Raw genomic sequence first — 16,114 nt, forward strand, 5'->3', positions numbered from 1 at the left:
AAAGTTTATTAAGCATATCTTTATATCAAGTTGCTGAAGATATTTCCAATTCTCAAAAAAATGAAGTCCATATTTAAATTTAAAACAAATGAGGCATGATCAATTCCTTACATTGCTATAGAAATTTTGATTTTTATAACAAAAAGCAGCATTTAATATGGCAGAGAAAATAGGGATAACAAATTATAATTTTTTTATAAGTTTAAAGCTGTAAATAAAATAAAACTCTAGTTGTTGGGAACACCTAAGACTTCACATGTATAAATATAGTTCTACATATATATCAAAATTGAAGCTGTACTTAAACACTGGCCAATCTAATTTTTTCATTAAAAAATCGAACGATGACTATTTGTAACAAAAGCAAAAATATTGTCTAGTTTTTGATATCTTGTGTGAGAGACTTTCACACACAAAAATTGAAAAAAATGATCCCACCCTTTCAAGTATTTGAGACAATTTCACATGGAGCACATCTGTGTAATAACCAAAGTCTTTATTCTGTATCAACGTCTCTGCTAAGATTCAAATACAGGACTTTGGAATTACAAGTCTTATGTTTAACTAATCAAGCTTATAGCTAAAGATAAGTTTTTTCAAATTTGCAAAATGTTTTTTCTTCTGGGCATTTAAATGTATGTAACTGGTAAAAAAGTCTCAAGATATCAATTTAAAATCCTGACCAAAGATTTCACTGTAAATTTCAGTAAAAACAAATTTACTCAAGATTTAAGTTTCAAGTTAAATGCATGTAAAGTAACATTCTTTTATACAGCCAAATCTAAGACTTCAACAAATAATATGATATTCACATAAAACAGATTTAAATTTTTTTAACTGAAATGTTAACATTTTAAATAGATTTGTTTTCATCAATAAAAAAAAAATAAATAAATAAAAATCTGAAACTGATTATAATGCATTATTACCTGAACATGCACTTAGAAGATGTCAAGTTAATGGACCCCGATGTTAAGTTTGGAGTCACAACAGTATTGATTGTCTAATTCAAATTGTTTTAAAATCCTTTCCATGCAAAATGAAATTAATAACACTGTTGGTACACTTTTGGAATCACTACTTCTTTAAATTAATGTAAACAATCTTGTTGATTTAATATATATATATTGGCAGTAAGGAAAAATTAAATGAACAATATTTAATGAACAATATTTTACAAACAACAACTTGCTTAAATGTGTTTGCTTATTACATAATAGTAAATAAAATGAACGCACTCTCTCAAACATTACATCGTTTACAGATATTTGTGTATTTAAGAATAAGTAAATAAAGATGAAAAAAAAAAGTCTGGACAATGAAAACTGGCACTGTGTCATGCTCAAGTCTCCAACATTTAGTTTTGGAGGGCTAAGCCTTTATAACTTACAGCCTATATACAGATATATACAAGCATATTATATATAATGTATTGCAAACCTAAAATGTTCCTCTTTGGTGTAGTGTACATCTCTAAAAGTCACTATTACACATGAGTATACACTTACCAAACTTTGTCCTGTGGTAACTACATATACACAAATGTCATGTTATATCTCAATGAAAGCCCACTTCATGTATAGAGGTACCTCAGCAAATCTACTACCAGCATCAGTACCAGCATCAGCATCAGCATCAGTACTCCATAACTGACCTCACTGAACACACCCTGATCATCTGAACACTTTAAAACAACTATCACAATGAAATTTTACATCCAGAATCCAATTTGCCTTATATGGTATAACAGTTATTAGAGCGATTTGAGTATATAAAACATAGTTATATTTATTGCCAATTTCAATGAAAAATGTGACAAGATCAGTGGTTTTTCGTAATTGCACATCACCTCATGCTTCTATATGAAATACAGTGAAATATTGAGGTGTTGCCATTTACTTCCAAAATTGTGAAAATATCAAAAACAGAAAATTGAGTATAACAACCATGATCATGTAGATACTGCTCTAAATCAAGATGTTCATACATATTTAAAATGAAGGTTTTCTTTTTCAAGATTCTAAGAAGTTGATTTACATGTACTATAACCCATAACAAAATCTTATTCCCCCTAGAAAACTGTTGTACCCTTTCAACCTTTGGACAATTTAGAAAACAAAATTGAAAATAAAATAATGAAATGTTCCCTCCCTCTATATGGTTTGGTCCAGAATACTGAACAATCAACAGTGAAAATTTAGGATGGGAAAGGGTATGATACAGTATTCTCTTTGGTTACACATACGAAAACATCTTTAAATAATCTGCCAATCTCTTCCTAAATATATACATAGAACATATTAGGTATGAGTATCTGTTGTGGTTGCCCTAGTCCTTGTCACAAACCTTCTAAACCATATCTGTAGCATGGTTGTCATGGTGACTTCTAAACCATATCTGTAAGGTGGTTGTCATGGTAAGTGACATCTAAACCATATCTGTAGAATGGTTGTCATGGTGACTTCTGAACCATATCTGTAGCTTGGTTGTCATGGTGACATCTAAACCATATCTGTACCGTGGTTGTCATGGTGACATCTAAACCATATCTGTAGCATGGTTGTCATGGTGACATCTAAACCATATCTGTAGCTTGGTTGTCATGGTGACATCTAAACCATATCTGTAGCGTGGTTATCATGGTAGGAGGTTATAGTTTCTGGGTGATATGGTGGACGCTGGACAGTCTTGTGGCTTGGCACTGCTGTAATACTGCTAGGCTGTAAGTTTAGAAGATATTCACTACATGTGTAAGTTGGATTTAAAGTAAGAGGCCTAATTGGCTGTTATAATTTGCCTTGTTTCAAGTAGTAAATGATCCTGCAGAGATATAACTGTCTCTGATTTCATGTTGGTCAAAGCATTGCGACAATTAACACTAGGTTATGGCAGTAATATTTTTTTGGATGACATTTGATTAAAACTAATGAGATCAGAGTATTTTTCATATAACATGTTACAGATGAACATTTCTTAACATACTGGGAAGATAGCCATCTTTGATTTTTATTCATCCAAATAAAAGCCATTCAGACATATTCAGGATCACATGAGAACTTGTAATCGGTTTGATAAAAAATGTACCCAATCAAAAAGTAGACCAAAGAAAGAATGATCTAGTTTTTCATACGTTACTGGACTTTTACTCACCAAAGGCTCTATTTCTGCTCGCTGGTTGTAGGGGTGATCCATGTGGTCGTGTGCATTGAAGTCCTCCTCATCACTGTCCAAAAGGTTAACCATAGAAGGTGCCAGCTTCTCCTTCTGACTTTGTTGGAGTTAAGGGATATTGCAGTAAATGTGACTTTGAATTGTTCATCTTAAACATTTTATAATTCATACCATCAATGCCAAAGACAATGATGGTATGGTTTGATACTCTGTTATTTTCACAATTTGTTATACGCTTCTGATAATTTGACTTTTGAAGAACTAGAAAATACCTACAAATCCTGTAAGACTCATTTGCAAATCAGTGGCATTGTTTGGCAAATTGATGTAGATATATATATTATACAACTTTATTAATTCTACAACAATCGTGAAACACACTCTAGATGATGCAGAGATATAATCACAAATATTTGACATTTACAAGTTTATATTTATTTACTGAAGCTATAGGAACTTTCTATAAAGAATTTGACAAAAAGAATTCATATTTATGTTTGTAACTTTGAAATTTGGAGTTAAAACCGTAGCACCCATGGAAAACAATTTGTTATACACTTTTAATGTCTGAATTTCTGACTTTTGAAGAACTAGAAAATACCTTCAAATCCTCTGAAATTCATCTGCAAATCAGTGTCAACATTTGATAAATTGATGTAAATATTCATATATAAAACTTGAAATATAGAGTGAAGTATACAAGGGAACTTGCTGTGGGAGGACACCGGAGTACCCAAGGAAAACATGTGGTAGAGCAGAGGCCCAGTAACTTTTCATGACCGATGCAGAAATTGAGCCCAGTCACCTAGGCGAAAGGTGAATACCTTACCTTGTGTCACTAGACAATCATTAAGCGAATATTATTGTTACAGCAATCTTTAATTCCTAACCTAAAGGTTGGAAATGTTTCCACGGTATTCTCTTCCTTCAATTTTGTGTGAAGGTCTACAAAAAGCTGTCATGCAAGAGATAAAATTGGAAATTTATACCAAAGCTACAGGATAAATCTGAACTCAAGTACCATTATTTGCCTCTAGATAAAACAGAGTCTGGACTGAAGTACCATTATTTGCCTCTAGATAAAACAGGAGTCTGGACTGAAGTACCATTATTTGCCTCTAGATAAAACAGGAGTCTGGACTGAAGTACCATTATTTGCCTCTAGATAAAACAGGAGTCTGGACTGAAGTACCATTATTTGCCTCTAGATAAAATGGGAGGAACAAGATCTGAAATTAAGGATACATTTGCTTTAGCGTCATCTTTTTCTTTTTTCTTGAAAAAAACTTCTTGGCTAATGCAACAAACTGCTTTCTTGATGCTGCAAATTAAATAAAAGTTAGTTATAAAAAAGCTAGACAAATTCAATGATAAAAAAAAAGAAAAAAAAGAGGCCTAGCAGACTTGACGGTCACCTGAGATAAGCAATTTTGAATATAAAGGTTAAAGGATAGTTATCAAGTGTCATGAAAAAGAAATTGTGACACTGAATATAGTATGTCAGTGTCAATACATGCATTCCATCAAAACTGTCATCCTATACTAACAATTCTTGTAAAGTTATTCCCAGTTAGAAATGACCAACGTTATGCTCAAAAATGCAATTTTTCTATGAAAGTTACAGTAAAGTTTAAAAAAAAACTTCCTCCTCGGTGAGAAATGCGAGACCCATTTTGGTAATCAAAGCACCTTCCATGCTTCTTTTCATACAGGCCCCTGTGGGGTGGAGACTGCAGAATTCATAATTTTTATTTATCTTAGGCCAGGAGAGGTTTCTGCAAAATTTCATTGAAATCGGATCAGGAGTGTTTGAGAAGAAGTTGAAAATGTTAAACTGTTTACAGATGTATGACGCTGGATGAAAGTGACTGCAATAAAAAGCACTGCTCACCTGGTGTTCAGTGTTCACCAAAAATGGAATTGGTGTTTATCAAGTATACTAAAATGATGCTTAACTTTAAACTTTAACATTTAAGACCTGAATTATATGTGAGTGTCCTTTCTTTTTTTTTAGAAATTTGTGATTTGGAAACACCTTTCCTCCAAATATCCTGCTTCTTGGACTTTAGACCTTGAATAAATGTAAAGGTTATTCCTTTTCACAAACTTTAAAGATGTTAAATAAAGGTCAGAGTTTTATAAAACTTTGTACAATCTCACCTCCACCCATATTGTTGAGTTGGCGCCTCAGTTCTGCATCATCATCTTTTTCTTTGGGTACAGGTTGACTGAAGGGAAAGGCATCCATATGGTCTGTGCTGTCCTCTCCATAGCCTTCTATAATAACAAGATAAACAGGATATGACAAGTGCAGTATACTGCTATTATTAAGTTTCAATACATTCCAGTTATCAGTAAGGAAAATGAAACTTTAATACAGGAAGAAATATTACAACATCAAGTGAATACTTGGGCCAAATTTCACAGTTTCACAAAAATTGTTCACTTTGTAAGTCAACCTCAACTTTCACTGTGATATCTAAGATATATCACTGACCACAGTACATGTATCATCAGAACCTTAATTTAGGAGAACTTTCACTGTGATATCTTAGATATACCACTGAACACAGTACATGTATCATCAGAACCTTAATTTAGGAGAACTTTCACTGTGATATCTAAAATATACCACTGAACACAGTACATCTATCATCAGAACCTTAATTTAGGAGTACTTTCACTGTGATATCTAAGATATACCACTGAACACAGTACATGTATCATCAGAACCTTAATTTAGGAGAACTTTCACTGTGATATCTTAGATATACCACTGATCACAGTACATGTATAATCAGAGCTCTGTAGAGTTATTTTTTCTATCCCATTTAATTAGATATGATTGGATCTTACCATGTTCTAAAGGAGGAAGCTGTTGAGGAGGTTCTGGGATTGGTTCAAAGGCTGACAAGTTCATTCGGTCTGTAACATATAAGTTTAATCTCAATATATGTCTTCATATATCACATTAGCATCTCTTTCAAATATTATGTAACAGCAACCCTTCAGTTAACTATATCAGTGTAATATTTAATTATATCATGTTTAATATGAAAATATTCAACAGGTGCATAATCATATCCTGTAATAACATAAAACAACTGAAAATTAGAATGATATAATTGATACTACAGCTGAAACTCATTGTATCAAAATCACTCAAGTCAAAATTATGTTTGAGTGGAAATAATTTCTGATTTTTTTCCTTCTATATCTTTGTAATTTTAGTTCAGATGACTCAAATTCTATTGAGTCAAAACTTCTTTTGAGTCTAAGTCATTTTTCAGGCTCTTCTTCTGTAAAGCAGGGAAATGTCACTTGTCTCAAAATTAATTTGGTCAAAACATCAGCATGTCTTCTGATGAAATTGGTCAATACAAACAAAAAGAAGAAAGTCACCTGTGTAACACATGGCAAATTACGGCTAAGTATCGGTGCATTGTACACATAACACTTGATCTTTGGCAATTAATTACCAGTTTAATTATCCAATTAAAAGTTTGTTTCCTAATCAAAGTCACCATCCTGTAGCACTGACTTTCCTGTACGTTAAACAATTAACTAGTTACATAAGACATGAAAACCTTTAATTGGTTCAAGAACGATAAAAATGAAACCGACAAACATGAACAAAATTTATGACGAAATCTTATCCCCATAATTCCGAGAAAAACTAACTTTTGAGCTTGTTTACTAAAAGACTGTGATTGGGTACTTTGTTAGATTTTATGCTTGAACAATGAAGTGCTTTAATTGATAGTCTAAATCTGTGTGTGATTTGTTAAGTTATTATCAAATAACAAATTACTACAGTGTATTGAGCTATCGTAGTCCATACTTCGTTCAACTGCAATCAACACCAAAAAATATATTGTCACGATTATTTGGACACTTTCTTTGAGTCAAAATTTGGATAAGTCGAAATATTTTCCAGTTTTGAACAGATATTAGCAGATAGTAAGAAAAATAGAAAAAAAGCACGGATGCAGTGACAATGACATAAAAATTTACACAAAAATCTTAAACCTGAGTTGGGATACTGACACTTTGAGGACTATGTAAATTCCCACTCCACTTTCAATCCCTTGGTGAGCTACAAAATGATATCAACATTATCTTTTTATCATTTGTAAGATACTCACCCCTCTCCAGAGTTTTCATAAAGTCCTCATTACTACGGAGCTCTTGCAGGAACTCGCTGTTCTGTAACATAATGGCAAGTCTTTCATCTTCCAGATATTGTGACATCTCTGGGTCTGCGTTCATCACTGCTCTCTTTCTTCGTCTCTCATTCTCTTTCATCTTTTCATCTAACATGTCCTGGCTGAACTCGAGTGATGAAATCATCTGTTAGACAAACATGAGAGATATAAATCTATATATATATATAAAAGAAACATTTAATTTCTAAATCAAATATTTCTGGAAATAAAGGTGGATTAGTTGTAGTGAAATAATATAACAACTATACTATAACCTTGAGAGGCTGACCTGATTTGACCAGGCTACAAGATAGTGCTGTCACTATATTTGGTAGGATATCAAATAAGTGTCTTTAACCTGCAACTGACAGATGACACCTCTCACATACATTTTTGGCTGTATTTGGCAATGACAGAAAACAGCTGTATTTTAGCATGTGCTTTCATCTGACTGAATTATGTCTTGAATAGTCTTAAGTATAACATTTAAATAACTGTATAAGCCATTGATTCTATACATTTCAATGAACAAGCTTATTGAGAAAACTCCACAAAACTGCTGAAGTTTGGAATTACATTTCTATGAAGAGAAATTATTTTGGTGAATGTCATCAGGCAAAATTCAGCTTAACATTGGTGTTAGGTAAACAAATATTGAACAAGAAATCTGTTGAAGTTTCAATGTTTCAACAATGCTGGATAAACAGACCTCATTATCAGCGTCTTAAAATGTAAGCTCATCACTTTTGTCTTTGTTTACCTTCACCTTATATTTTAAAGACAATGACCATGTATTCTCTATATATTTACAAGACAGAAATGCTACTGACAAACAAACTTTTGTCTTACCAATGATTTTGATCCTGGAGTACTGCCCCTAGCACTAAATGAACTTTGATGCATTAAAGGTGAAGTGTCCTTGTTGTTTTGTGATGTCAGCCATGACTTTTCACTTGTCTTCTCACTCAGACTACGAGACATTCTCTTACGTTCTCCGTGACTGCGACTTGACTTTGAATGTTTGTGTCGTGTACTTTGTGATTTAGGTGTAACATCATGTGATGATGCCATATCATCAAGTGACTGATGCACAGGGCTAGGTAACATTGACTGAGTAGAGAGGGTAAGAGAAGAAGGGGGTTGAGGGGTTACAGTCAATCTTAAGAAGTCTTCTGGAAGTGTCCCCAACATTGGTGGGTTCCAATTACGAAAATTTCTCTTCGGAGTTCGATTTTGAGTTATGTCCAAATTAGGTAGAGGGCGCTTTGGTTCTGTATTAGACAGAGACAATTCATCCACGTCCCCATCTAAAAGATCACGTCCTCTAAACCTTGACCCTAAAGAAGAAGATGGTGATCGTTTGCTGCCACTCTGTTCCTTTTTAAGTGACCCTGAGGGTGACTTATTCTTGTTTATTGTAGGTGAAGTGGAGTGGTCTTGAGCCTGACTAGAAATAGGCGTGGTCCAGATACTACTGGAGGCTTGTGAATGAACAGCCTCAGTGTAGGAGGGTGGTGAATCTTCTGTCCTCTCCTCATTGTATTCAGGGCAATCATCAGACAACTGTGAAACAAGATGATAAGATAGAGTAAATCAGGACTCATCAATCACACAACTTAGGATCAGCTCTAACCTTATTCAAGCATCAACTTGTGCATTTTAACATATTATTATCTATATGATTGTGATATGAATTCAAACCTCAAAGACATCTATTTTATAGGAATAGATTTTATATGTAAACCTCCCTTTGAAAACTTATCTCAATTTCATTTTGAAAACATGTAGTCAAAAAAGATTTTGATAAAAATGATACAATACGCTGTAACATATAATATACCATGTCCTTTAAACTTACATATATATATATATATTAAAATCAATATTATATACTTAATCATAATAAATTTCCTTTTTCCGTTAGAAAGCTTGTGAATGGCAAAGAATGATGAATATTTATCAGAAAAGATTAACATCCTGTCATCTACATCCTAAACCAATTACATGTCATGGTAGAATAAGGAAATAAACATCTACATGGTATCATTAACTACATACACTTTGTGTACAACTTACAGGAGATATGAGGTCAGAAGGTACAGTAACAGGAGACTCACTCCCATCATTATCAATACTCATTGTCAGCAGCTGGTCAATCGTTGCATCCACTGCTCCATCATTGGCCCTCAATACTGCCTCTATCACATCATTTTCCATCATAGGAAACATTGTCTTAAAGTCTGACATGGCCTGATAAAAATCCAGTTGCTTGGTCGGACGCGATGACTGTCGAGGCAGTCTGTGGTGATGGTGATGACCATGGGAAGATGAATCACCATGGCTCTCAGAACTGGCACTGTTATTGGGAACAAAGTCATTCTCCATACGTGATGATGCCTGGTTGCGACTCCTACGTCTACTGCTGTGTTTCTGGGGTTGGGTTGTGTCTGCTGTTGCCATTGTTACAATATATTTTTGAGTGTTCCTGTTTAATTTCAAGTCTCAGATCACATACACACCATAGTTGTACTATTCAGTCATTCTCGTACGTGGAATCCATGATCAATCCTTATTAGAAGCTGAAGTATCATTATTTCATATTTCCTGTATCAAATAAAAAAAACAAATTGGAAATAAATATTTCATAAAGTTTCCATGGTTCAAATGTAATGTTAGCATTATGGTGGAGGGAAGATCTAATTTACTACATCTATATTTGTAAGAATGTTGATGATAAATCTGTTAAAGTGTAACAACAGCACTTACCTCTAAGCTATTGATTAACTATCAGATATTGATGTCAATCAGAGATTCAAATACTGGATATGAACTCAAGTTCATGTTATGTGAAGCCATCTATAAGATTATGTGTACACAATATGTCTAGCGAACACATAAAACAACTCATTGTCATTGTGTGTATACACAAGCTGATACAATTTGATGAGTGTACAACTCACTCAAGTGGCTTACAAGACATTTTATTGAAGTAATTATTTACTTTGTGCTGATAAAAAGAAGTAATTCATTCTGAAATAGTGTGTTTTTTCCATTAAATTCCATCAGATCTCGTTTCCACCTCAAATCAACAATAATTCAAGTGATAATGCTGATTTATAATTTGATTTTTACAGTATTAAAAATCATTTTTATTTTACATACCCCTCTGATATTTTCTGATAACTGGTATACCAAAATATTCTTATGATGCTGGGAACCAAAACTGTATTTCATATTTTAATTTGCTTTAAGCTAATTGAATTAGTCTATAAATACTTTCTTGTAATTTTTTCATTTTGTATTATTCTTACATTCACATGTATTAATAAATATGAACGACTGATGAAGATATGACATTTATATCAAAGGAAAACACATTCCGATGTTTGAGGTTGAAGTAAACAATGATGGAAAGACCGAAGGTTAATATCGAATAATAGCTAACAAGAGGACGTCTATTCCATTGAATCTACAATTTTGATAAGGAGAGCTGGGACCAGTTTGTAATTATAAATGCTGCTAATGAGCGTCAGAAGTTCGCACTAATTAAAAACCACCAGGGAGAGGGAGAAAGAGAGTGACTCAGTTGACAGTTATGCAGTTTGTAGATACTCTGTGAAATGTACGTAACTGAAGGGATGATCAGTGCATCACACAACTTAACCGACCTACAACCGCTTACTTTGGAACATGGACGTAATAGAAAAGAAATACACTTGAAATATCATTTACGTAGTAGAATAAATCGTCGTTTGTATAACAATGGTCGTATTACAAACAATCGTCTTGAAATACTTTTTAAGTTGAAGTTTTTTCTCACCCACCTGCTAGGATCGACCGGATGTAATTGTAGTTCTCGTTCTCAAGTCTCGTAATTCATTCAGCGAGATCACTGCGTCCAAATCAAGGTACTTGAAGTGTTTCTCTAAACTCCTCTCTAGCTTCAAACGTTTGTGTGACTACCATAAAGATGGCCAACATTGAAAACATGCCGCTGTTATTGTGACTTTCAGAAATTATAGGACTAAACGAACTTAAGTAGGAAACATGGCAGCTAGCAGGACAGAAAAAATAAGAACTATATTTCAGAGGCAAGTGAACTTGTTGGTATGCAGTGATATGCATGGCTTACCACAATATACAAGAACCTTTATTTAACGTCGTGTTTTGAAACAATTTAACTTCAGCTCTGTAGAGCTATTCTTAAGACGGAAATTCAACATTTTACGATGATCAGAAGAAATTTTCAAATAGCTCACACTGCTAGAGCAAATGTTACAGAGAAGCAGAATACTATGGTTTGGTTCCTTGAGAAGAATACAGGGGATATTAATGAAAATGTCTTCTTGTAAAACACGTTTACATATTGTGCAAATGCGCATACCCTGAGTTACAAGAATCTTTGCATGACCCCAAACCATTTTACCAGATACATGTAAAGTTAATTTGGTGTAATTGTTTTTTCACTTCATCATTCTTTTTGGACAGATGTGAAAGGTTAATGCGTTCTGGAGGCTTACCCGAGTCAGAAAAGCCGTTGTGGTATGATGTGTATGCAGCCTTTCCACCAGCTGTGGAGCCATTGTATAATAGACCTGTTCCCACCAAAACCATAAACAGAATCTTGTATCCAGAGGACTTGGTCAGAGCGTTAGTATTAACCATACCAGATAGTAGGAGAATTATTGGAAGATCATTATTTTTATCAAAGTGTTATTCTTAAAGAATCTTTGTAGTCCACGGAGAATCTCTGTAGCCTAATGAACTTGAACATCATTATGCTACAGCAATAGGGTAATAAGATTACTATATAAATAGAGCACCTTGTGAGAAGTCAGTATAGGTGTGAGTGATTAGAGAACAGATGAGAAGATATATGGATATGGGGAAAGTGATAGATGGTTTTTTAATGGTTATTCAATATGAAGCGTGGTTCACTTAACTGAATTTGATTTTGTTTAATTGCCATTTATACATTTACATTTTCTAAGGTTTAACAATAACTGATTTTCAGTAGTTTAGTGTCTGTGTGCTTGTAAAGATCACATTGATTTTTGAAGAACAAGTCCAAAGTTTGAAAACCTTAACATCATCAACTTAATTGATGAAAATTTCTAATATTGCATGTTTATTTTTCACAAATTTGCTTAATTTCCTAATAAAACAGTATTTTATCTTGTAGGAGATATTACAAAGAAATCTACGATACTGACCAAGTAGACTTGAAAAATTCAGCGGTACCAACTATATCTAATAAGTAGGTATTTCTTACCATTAAACATATGTAGTTCACCATTGTGTAACAATGTAAGGTTCAACATTGTGTAACAGTATAGGGTTCACCATTGTATGATAATATATGATTCACCATCATTTGATAATATATGGTTCAACATGGTATGACAATATATGATTCACCATTGTATGACAATATATAGTTCAACATTGTATGACAATATATGGTTCAACATTGTTTGGCAATGTGGGGTTCACCATTGTGTGACAATGTGGGGTTCACCATTGTGTGACAATATATAGTTCACCATTGTGTGACAATGTGGGGTTCACCATTGTGTGACAATGTAGGGTTCACCATTGTGTGACAATGTAGGATACAACATTTTCTTGATTTAAGCCCTCATGAATCACATACACATATAGATTCATCTGATTAATCAAAAGGCATATAATTCTATTTTAAGCCAAGAAGTTCAATAGATGAAGCAGTGATTAGTTAAAAACAGAAACCTCAACTGTTCTGAAGGTTTAAACAAAGACTTTGTTGGTACAGTCAATTTCTGCAATCTTCAAAACCAATTTCTCAATAATTCTACCACCCATGACACAAGGCTTATTGGTTATTGAAAAGAAATTTGAAGTTCTTAACACAGTTGACCCCTGTGACTTTAAATATGGGTCTAGGTCATTAATTTGAACAAACTTTGTAGCCCTTCATCCCATCATGCTACAGGCCTAATATCAGCACCCTTGGTCTTTTGGTAATTGAGTAGAAGTTGTTTGAAGATTTTAAGACATTTGACCCATGTGATCTTTTACAGTGGATCAAGATGATTCTTTTGAACAAATTTAGTGATCTTTCATCCTATGTACTTGTAATTCCAGCATGTTACAAGCTCAATATCAATAGCGTGGGTCTTTTGATTATTTTGAAGAAGTTTGTTTGAAAATTATATTACGTTTTACTCTGGTTACCTTAAATGTGGGTCAAGATCATTCAGTTAAACAAACTAGATAGCCCATCATCTGAGTATGCTACATGCTACAGGGCAAGTATCAGTACTGGGGCCTCTAGGTTAGTTAGGTCATTTAAAGTAAAATGTTGCCAGATGAATACCACAACCTTAGGGCAGGTGAGCCAATGACCTTGCATGTCAAGTGACCCTATGGACCTCTTGTTTTGTTATACATGTACTAGTAACGTGTATTATGTTATAATTACTTTTTTGTGTTTCTGCAGGTTTATTGATAAATATTTTGAGTTAAGAAAGATGGACCAATCTAATCCAAACCTGTTTGCTGACACAGTGAATGCATTAAGAAATGAAGGAGTTAAGTTAACTACATGGGAGGAGCGAGAAAATGTGGCAAAATTATTCAGGAATGATGATACGGTAAGGTTCATTTTCCTTATCATCTGTTGCACAGCATCAATGATTTTTTTGCTCCCCAAAATTTTTCAGGGAGCATGTAGTCGAGCTTTGCTTGTCCATTCTTTCATATCCAGAGCATAACTTTGTCCACAGTTAGTCAAGGATAATGAAACTTGGAGTATACATTGGTCATACTTAAACAATGTGTAGTGTACCAAATTTAGGGCTCTCGACCCGTCTATTACAGAGTTATTGCTTTTTGTTAACATTTCCTGTACAGAGCCTATTTTACTCGTTTTTACAATAGGTTATTTAAAATTGGTGTATTCATTGACCATACTAGATGATGTGTGGTATACAAAATTCCAGGCCTAAAACTCCTTAATTACAGAGTTATTGCCCTCTGTTTAAAAGTCTTGTCCAGAGCATAACTTTGTTTCTTTTAAGCTAGGATAATGAAACTTGGTGTTTACATACAAAGACAATGTGAAGTGCACTAATATTTGGGCCCCAAAATCCTTAGGTACAGAGTTATTGCCCTTTGCTAAAATTTGGTGTCTGGAATATAACTTGGCTGGCATTTAAACTGGTATAATGAAATGTGATGTATACATTCGTCATGCTTACATACTTAAAGTATATGCAATATAACAAATTCAGGGCCTGCAGCCCCTTAATTTTAGAGTTATTGTCCTTTGTTAAAATTTTGTGTCCAATGAAGTCTTTTTTGGGGAGCATTCATCAGTTTCACTGATACTCTTGATATTATTTAAACAATGGTGTATATATGCTTGCTACTTTTATTGAATGGTTGAGTGAAAAATCTTGTATCAAGTAAAGGTTCTATTTTTTACCTAGAATTAAAGCGATTAAATGGTTAGATTTTGTTATTTTTTCCATACATTTGATTTCGGGAAAGTGTCATTTGAGTGTTATAATGCTTGATAATCAGTTATGACCATTTTGTCAAAGTGTATAAAGATAAAAGGCCTCTAAGTTTTTTTTAATGTGAAGAGATATAATTACTGCACACCAAATACAGTAATGTGTTGTTTCTCTTCTATCAGGCATCAAGAAAGCCAGACTTCACAGCAGAGGAAGTGTTTGGAGAAGACACTGTTGACCCGAAAGCGAAGCAGGCAGATGACATAGATATAGATAATGTTGCAGCTGATTTGTTCAAATAATTTAGGACTGTAGACATTGAGGTTATTTGTGTAAATGGTGAGAAAGTGAAAAAAGTAAATGTGTGTCATTGAAACTGTTGTGTGTGGGCTTTTTGAAGAATATTATTATTGATTTCTGATATTAAAGATGAAATTTTCAAAAATTGAATTCTAATTTTCTTTTTTTCTCCTGAACGAATATTGTATCTTCCCATATCTTACTTTTGTTTCATTGAATAGTATAGAACAGAACAAAAAGAAAACAAACCAAATTACACAGAATAGAAAACTAAGTTAAACAGAAAACCAAGTTAAACAAAAGAAAACCAAAAACAAACCAAGTTAAACAGAATAGAAAACCAAGTTAAACAATAGAAAACCAAGTTAAACAGAATAGAAAACTAAGTTAAACATAATAGAAATCCAAGTTAAACAGAATAGAAATCCAAGTTAAACAGAATAGAAATCCAAGTTAAATAGAATAGAAAACCAAGTTAAACAGAATAGAAAACTAAGTTAAACAGAATAGAAAACCAAGTTAAACAATAGAAAACCAAGTTAAACAGAATAGAAATCCAAGTTATCCAAGTTAAACAGAATATAGAAATCCAAGTTAAATAGAATAGAAAACCAAGTTAAACAGAATAGAAAACTAAGTTAAACAGAATAGAAAACCAAGTTAAACAATAGAAAACCAAGTTAAACAGAATAGAAAACCAAGTAAAACGGAATAGCAAACCAAGTTAAACAGAATAGAAATCCAAGTTAAACAATAGAAAACCAAGTTAAACAGAATAGAAAACCAAATTACACAGAAAAGAAATCCAAGTTAAACAGAATAGCAAACCAAGTTACACAGAATAGAAAACTAAGTTAAACAGAATAGCAAACCAAGTTACACAGAATAGAAAACGAGATCCCAGAGGGATCCTGGCGCCCACCATTTAAGGATCTATTTTCA

General features: G+C 33.3%; 2 protein-coding genes across 2 annotated transcripts; one reads left to right on the forward strand and one right to left on the reverse strand.

The window, feature by feature from the left end:
• Positions 1 to 2,612: 2,612 nt before the first annotated feature.
• LOC132565057 (uncharacterized) lies at positions 2,613 to 9,836 on the reverse strand. The gene is made up of 8 exons (XM_060229662.1): positions 9,453 to 9,836; positions 8,226 to 8,939; positions 7,317 to 7,521; positions 6,028 to 6,096; positions 5,332 to 5,448; positions 4,417 to 4,492; positions 3,151 to 3,268; positions 2,613 to 2,720 (listed from the first exon to the last, which is right to left on the reverse strand). Exons 1-8 carry the CDS (start codon positions 9,834 to 9,836, stop codon positions 2,613 to 2,615), a joined length of 1,791 nt encoding a protein of 596 aa, XP_060085645.1.
• Positions 9,837 to 11,354: 1,518 nt separating this feature from the next.
• LOC132565030 (small ribosomal subunit protein mS23-like) lies at positions 11,355 to 15,317 on the forward strand. The gene is made up of 5 exons (XM_060229636.1): positions 11,355 to 11,467; positions 11,865 to 12,026; positions 12,559 to 12,633; positions 13,855 to 14,008; positions 15,055 to 15,317. The coding sequence occupies exons 1-5, from the start codon at positions 11,424 to 11,426 to the stop codon at positions 15,172 to 15,174; spliced, it is 555 nt and encodes a 184-aa protein (XP_060085619.1). The 5' UTR covers positions 11,355 to 11,423; the 3' UTR covers positions 15,175 to 15,317.
• Positions 15,318 to 16,114: the final 797 nt, after the last annotated feature.

Source organism: Ylistrum balloti, unplaced genomic scaffold (assembly GCF_031769215.1).
Source record: "Ylistrum balloti isolate Yb309-2 unplaced genomic scaffold, AGI_CSIRO_Ybal_v1 Utg369688, whole genome shotgun sequence".
Taxonomy (NCBI): domain Eukaryota; kingdom Metazoa; phylum Mollusca; class Bivalvia; order Pectinida; family Pectinidae; genus Ylistrum; species Ylistrum balloti.

Coding starts and splice junctions, on each gene's coding strand:
- LOC132565057 (XM_060229662.1), bottom strand. CDS start 9,836: ATGGCAACAGCAGACACAACCCAACCCCAGAAACACAGCAGTAGACGT. Junction 6,097..7,316: donor TATGAAAACTCTGGAGAGGG/GTGAGTATCTTA, acceptor TATATGTTACAG/ACCGAATGAACTTGTCAGCC. Junction 2,721..3,150: donor GAGCAGAAATAGAGCCTTTG/GTGAGTAAAAGT, acceptor CTAAACTTACAG/CCTAGCAGTATTACAGCAGT.
- LOC132565030 (XM_060229636.1), top strand. CDS start 11,424: ATGGCAGCTAGCAGGACAGAAAAAATAAGAACTATATTTCAGAG. Junction 12,027..12,558: donor CCAGAGGACTTGGTCAGAGC/GTTAGTATTAAC, acceptor TTTATCTTGTAG/GAGATATTACAAAGAAATCT. Junction 12,634..13,854: donor GTACCAACTATATCTAATAA/GTAGGTATTTCT, acceptor GTGTTTCTGCAG/GTTTATTGATAAATATTTTG.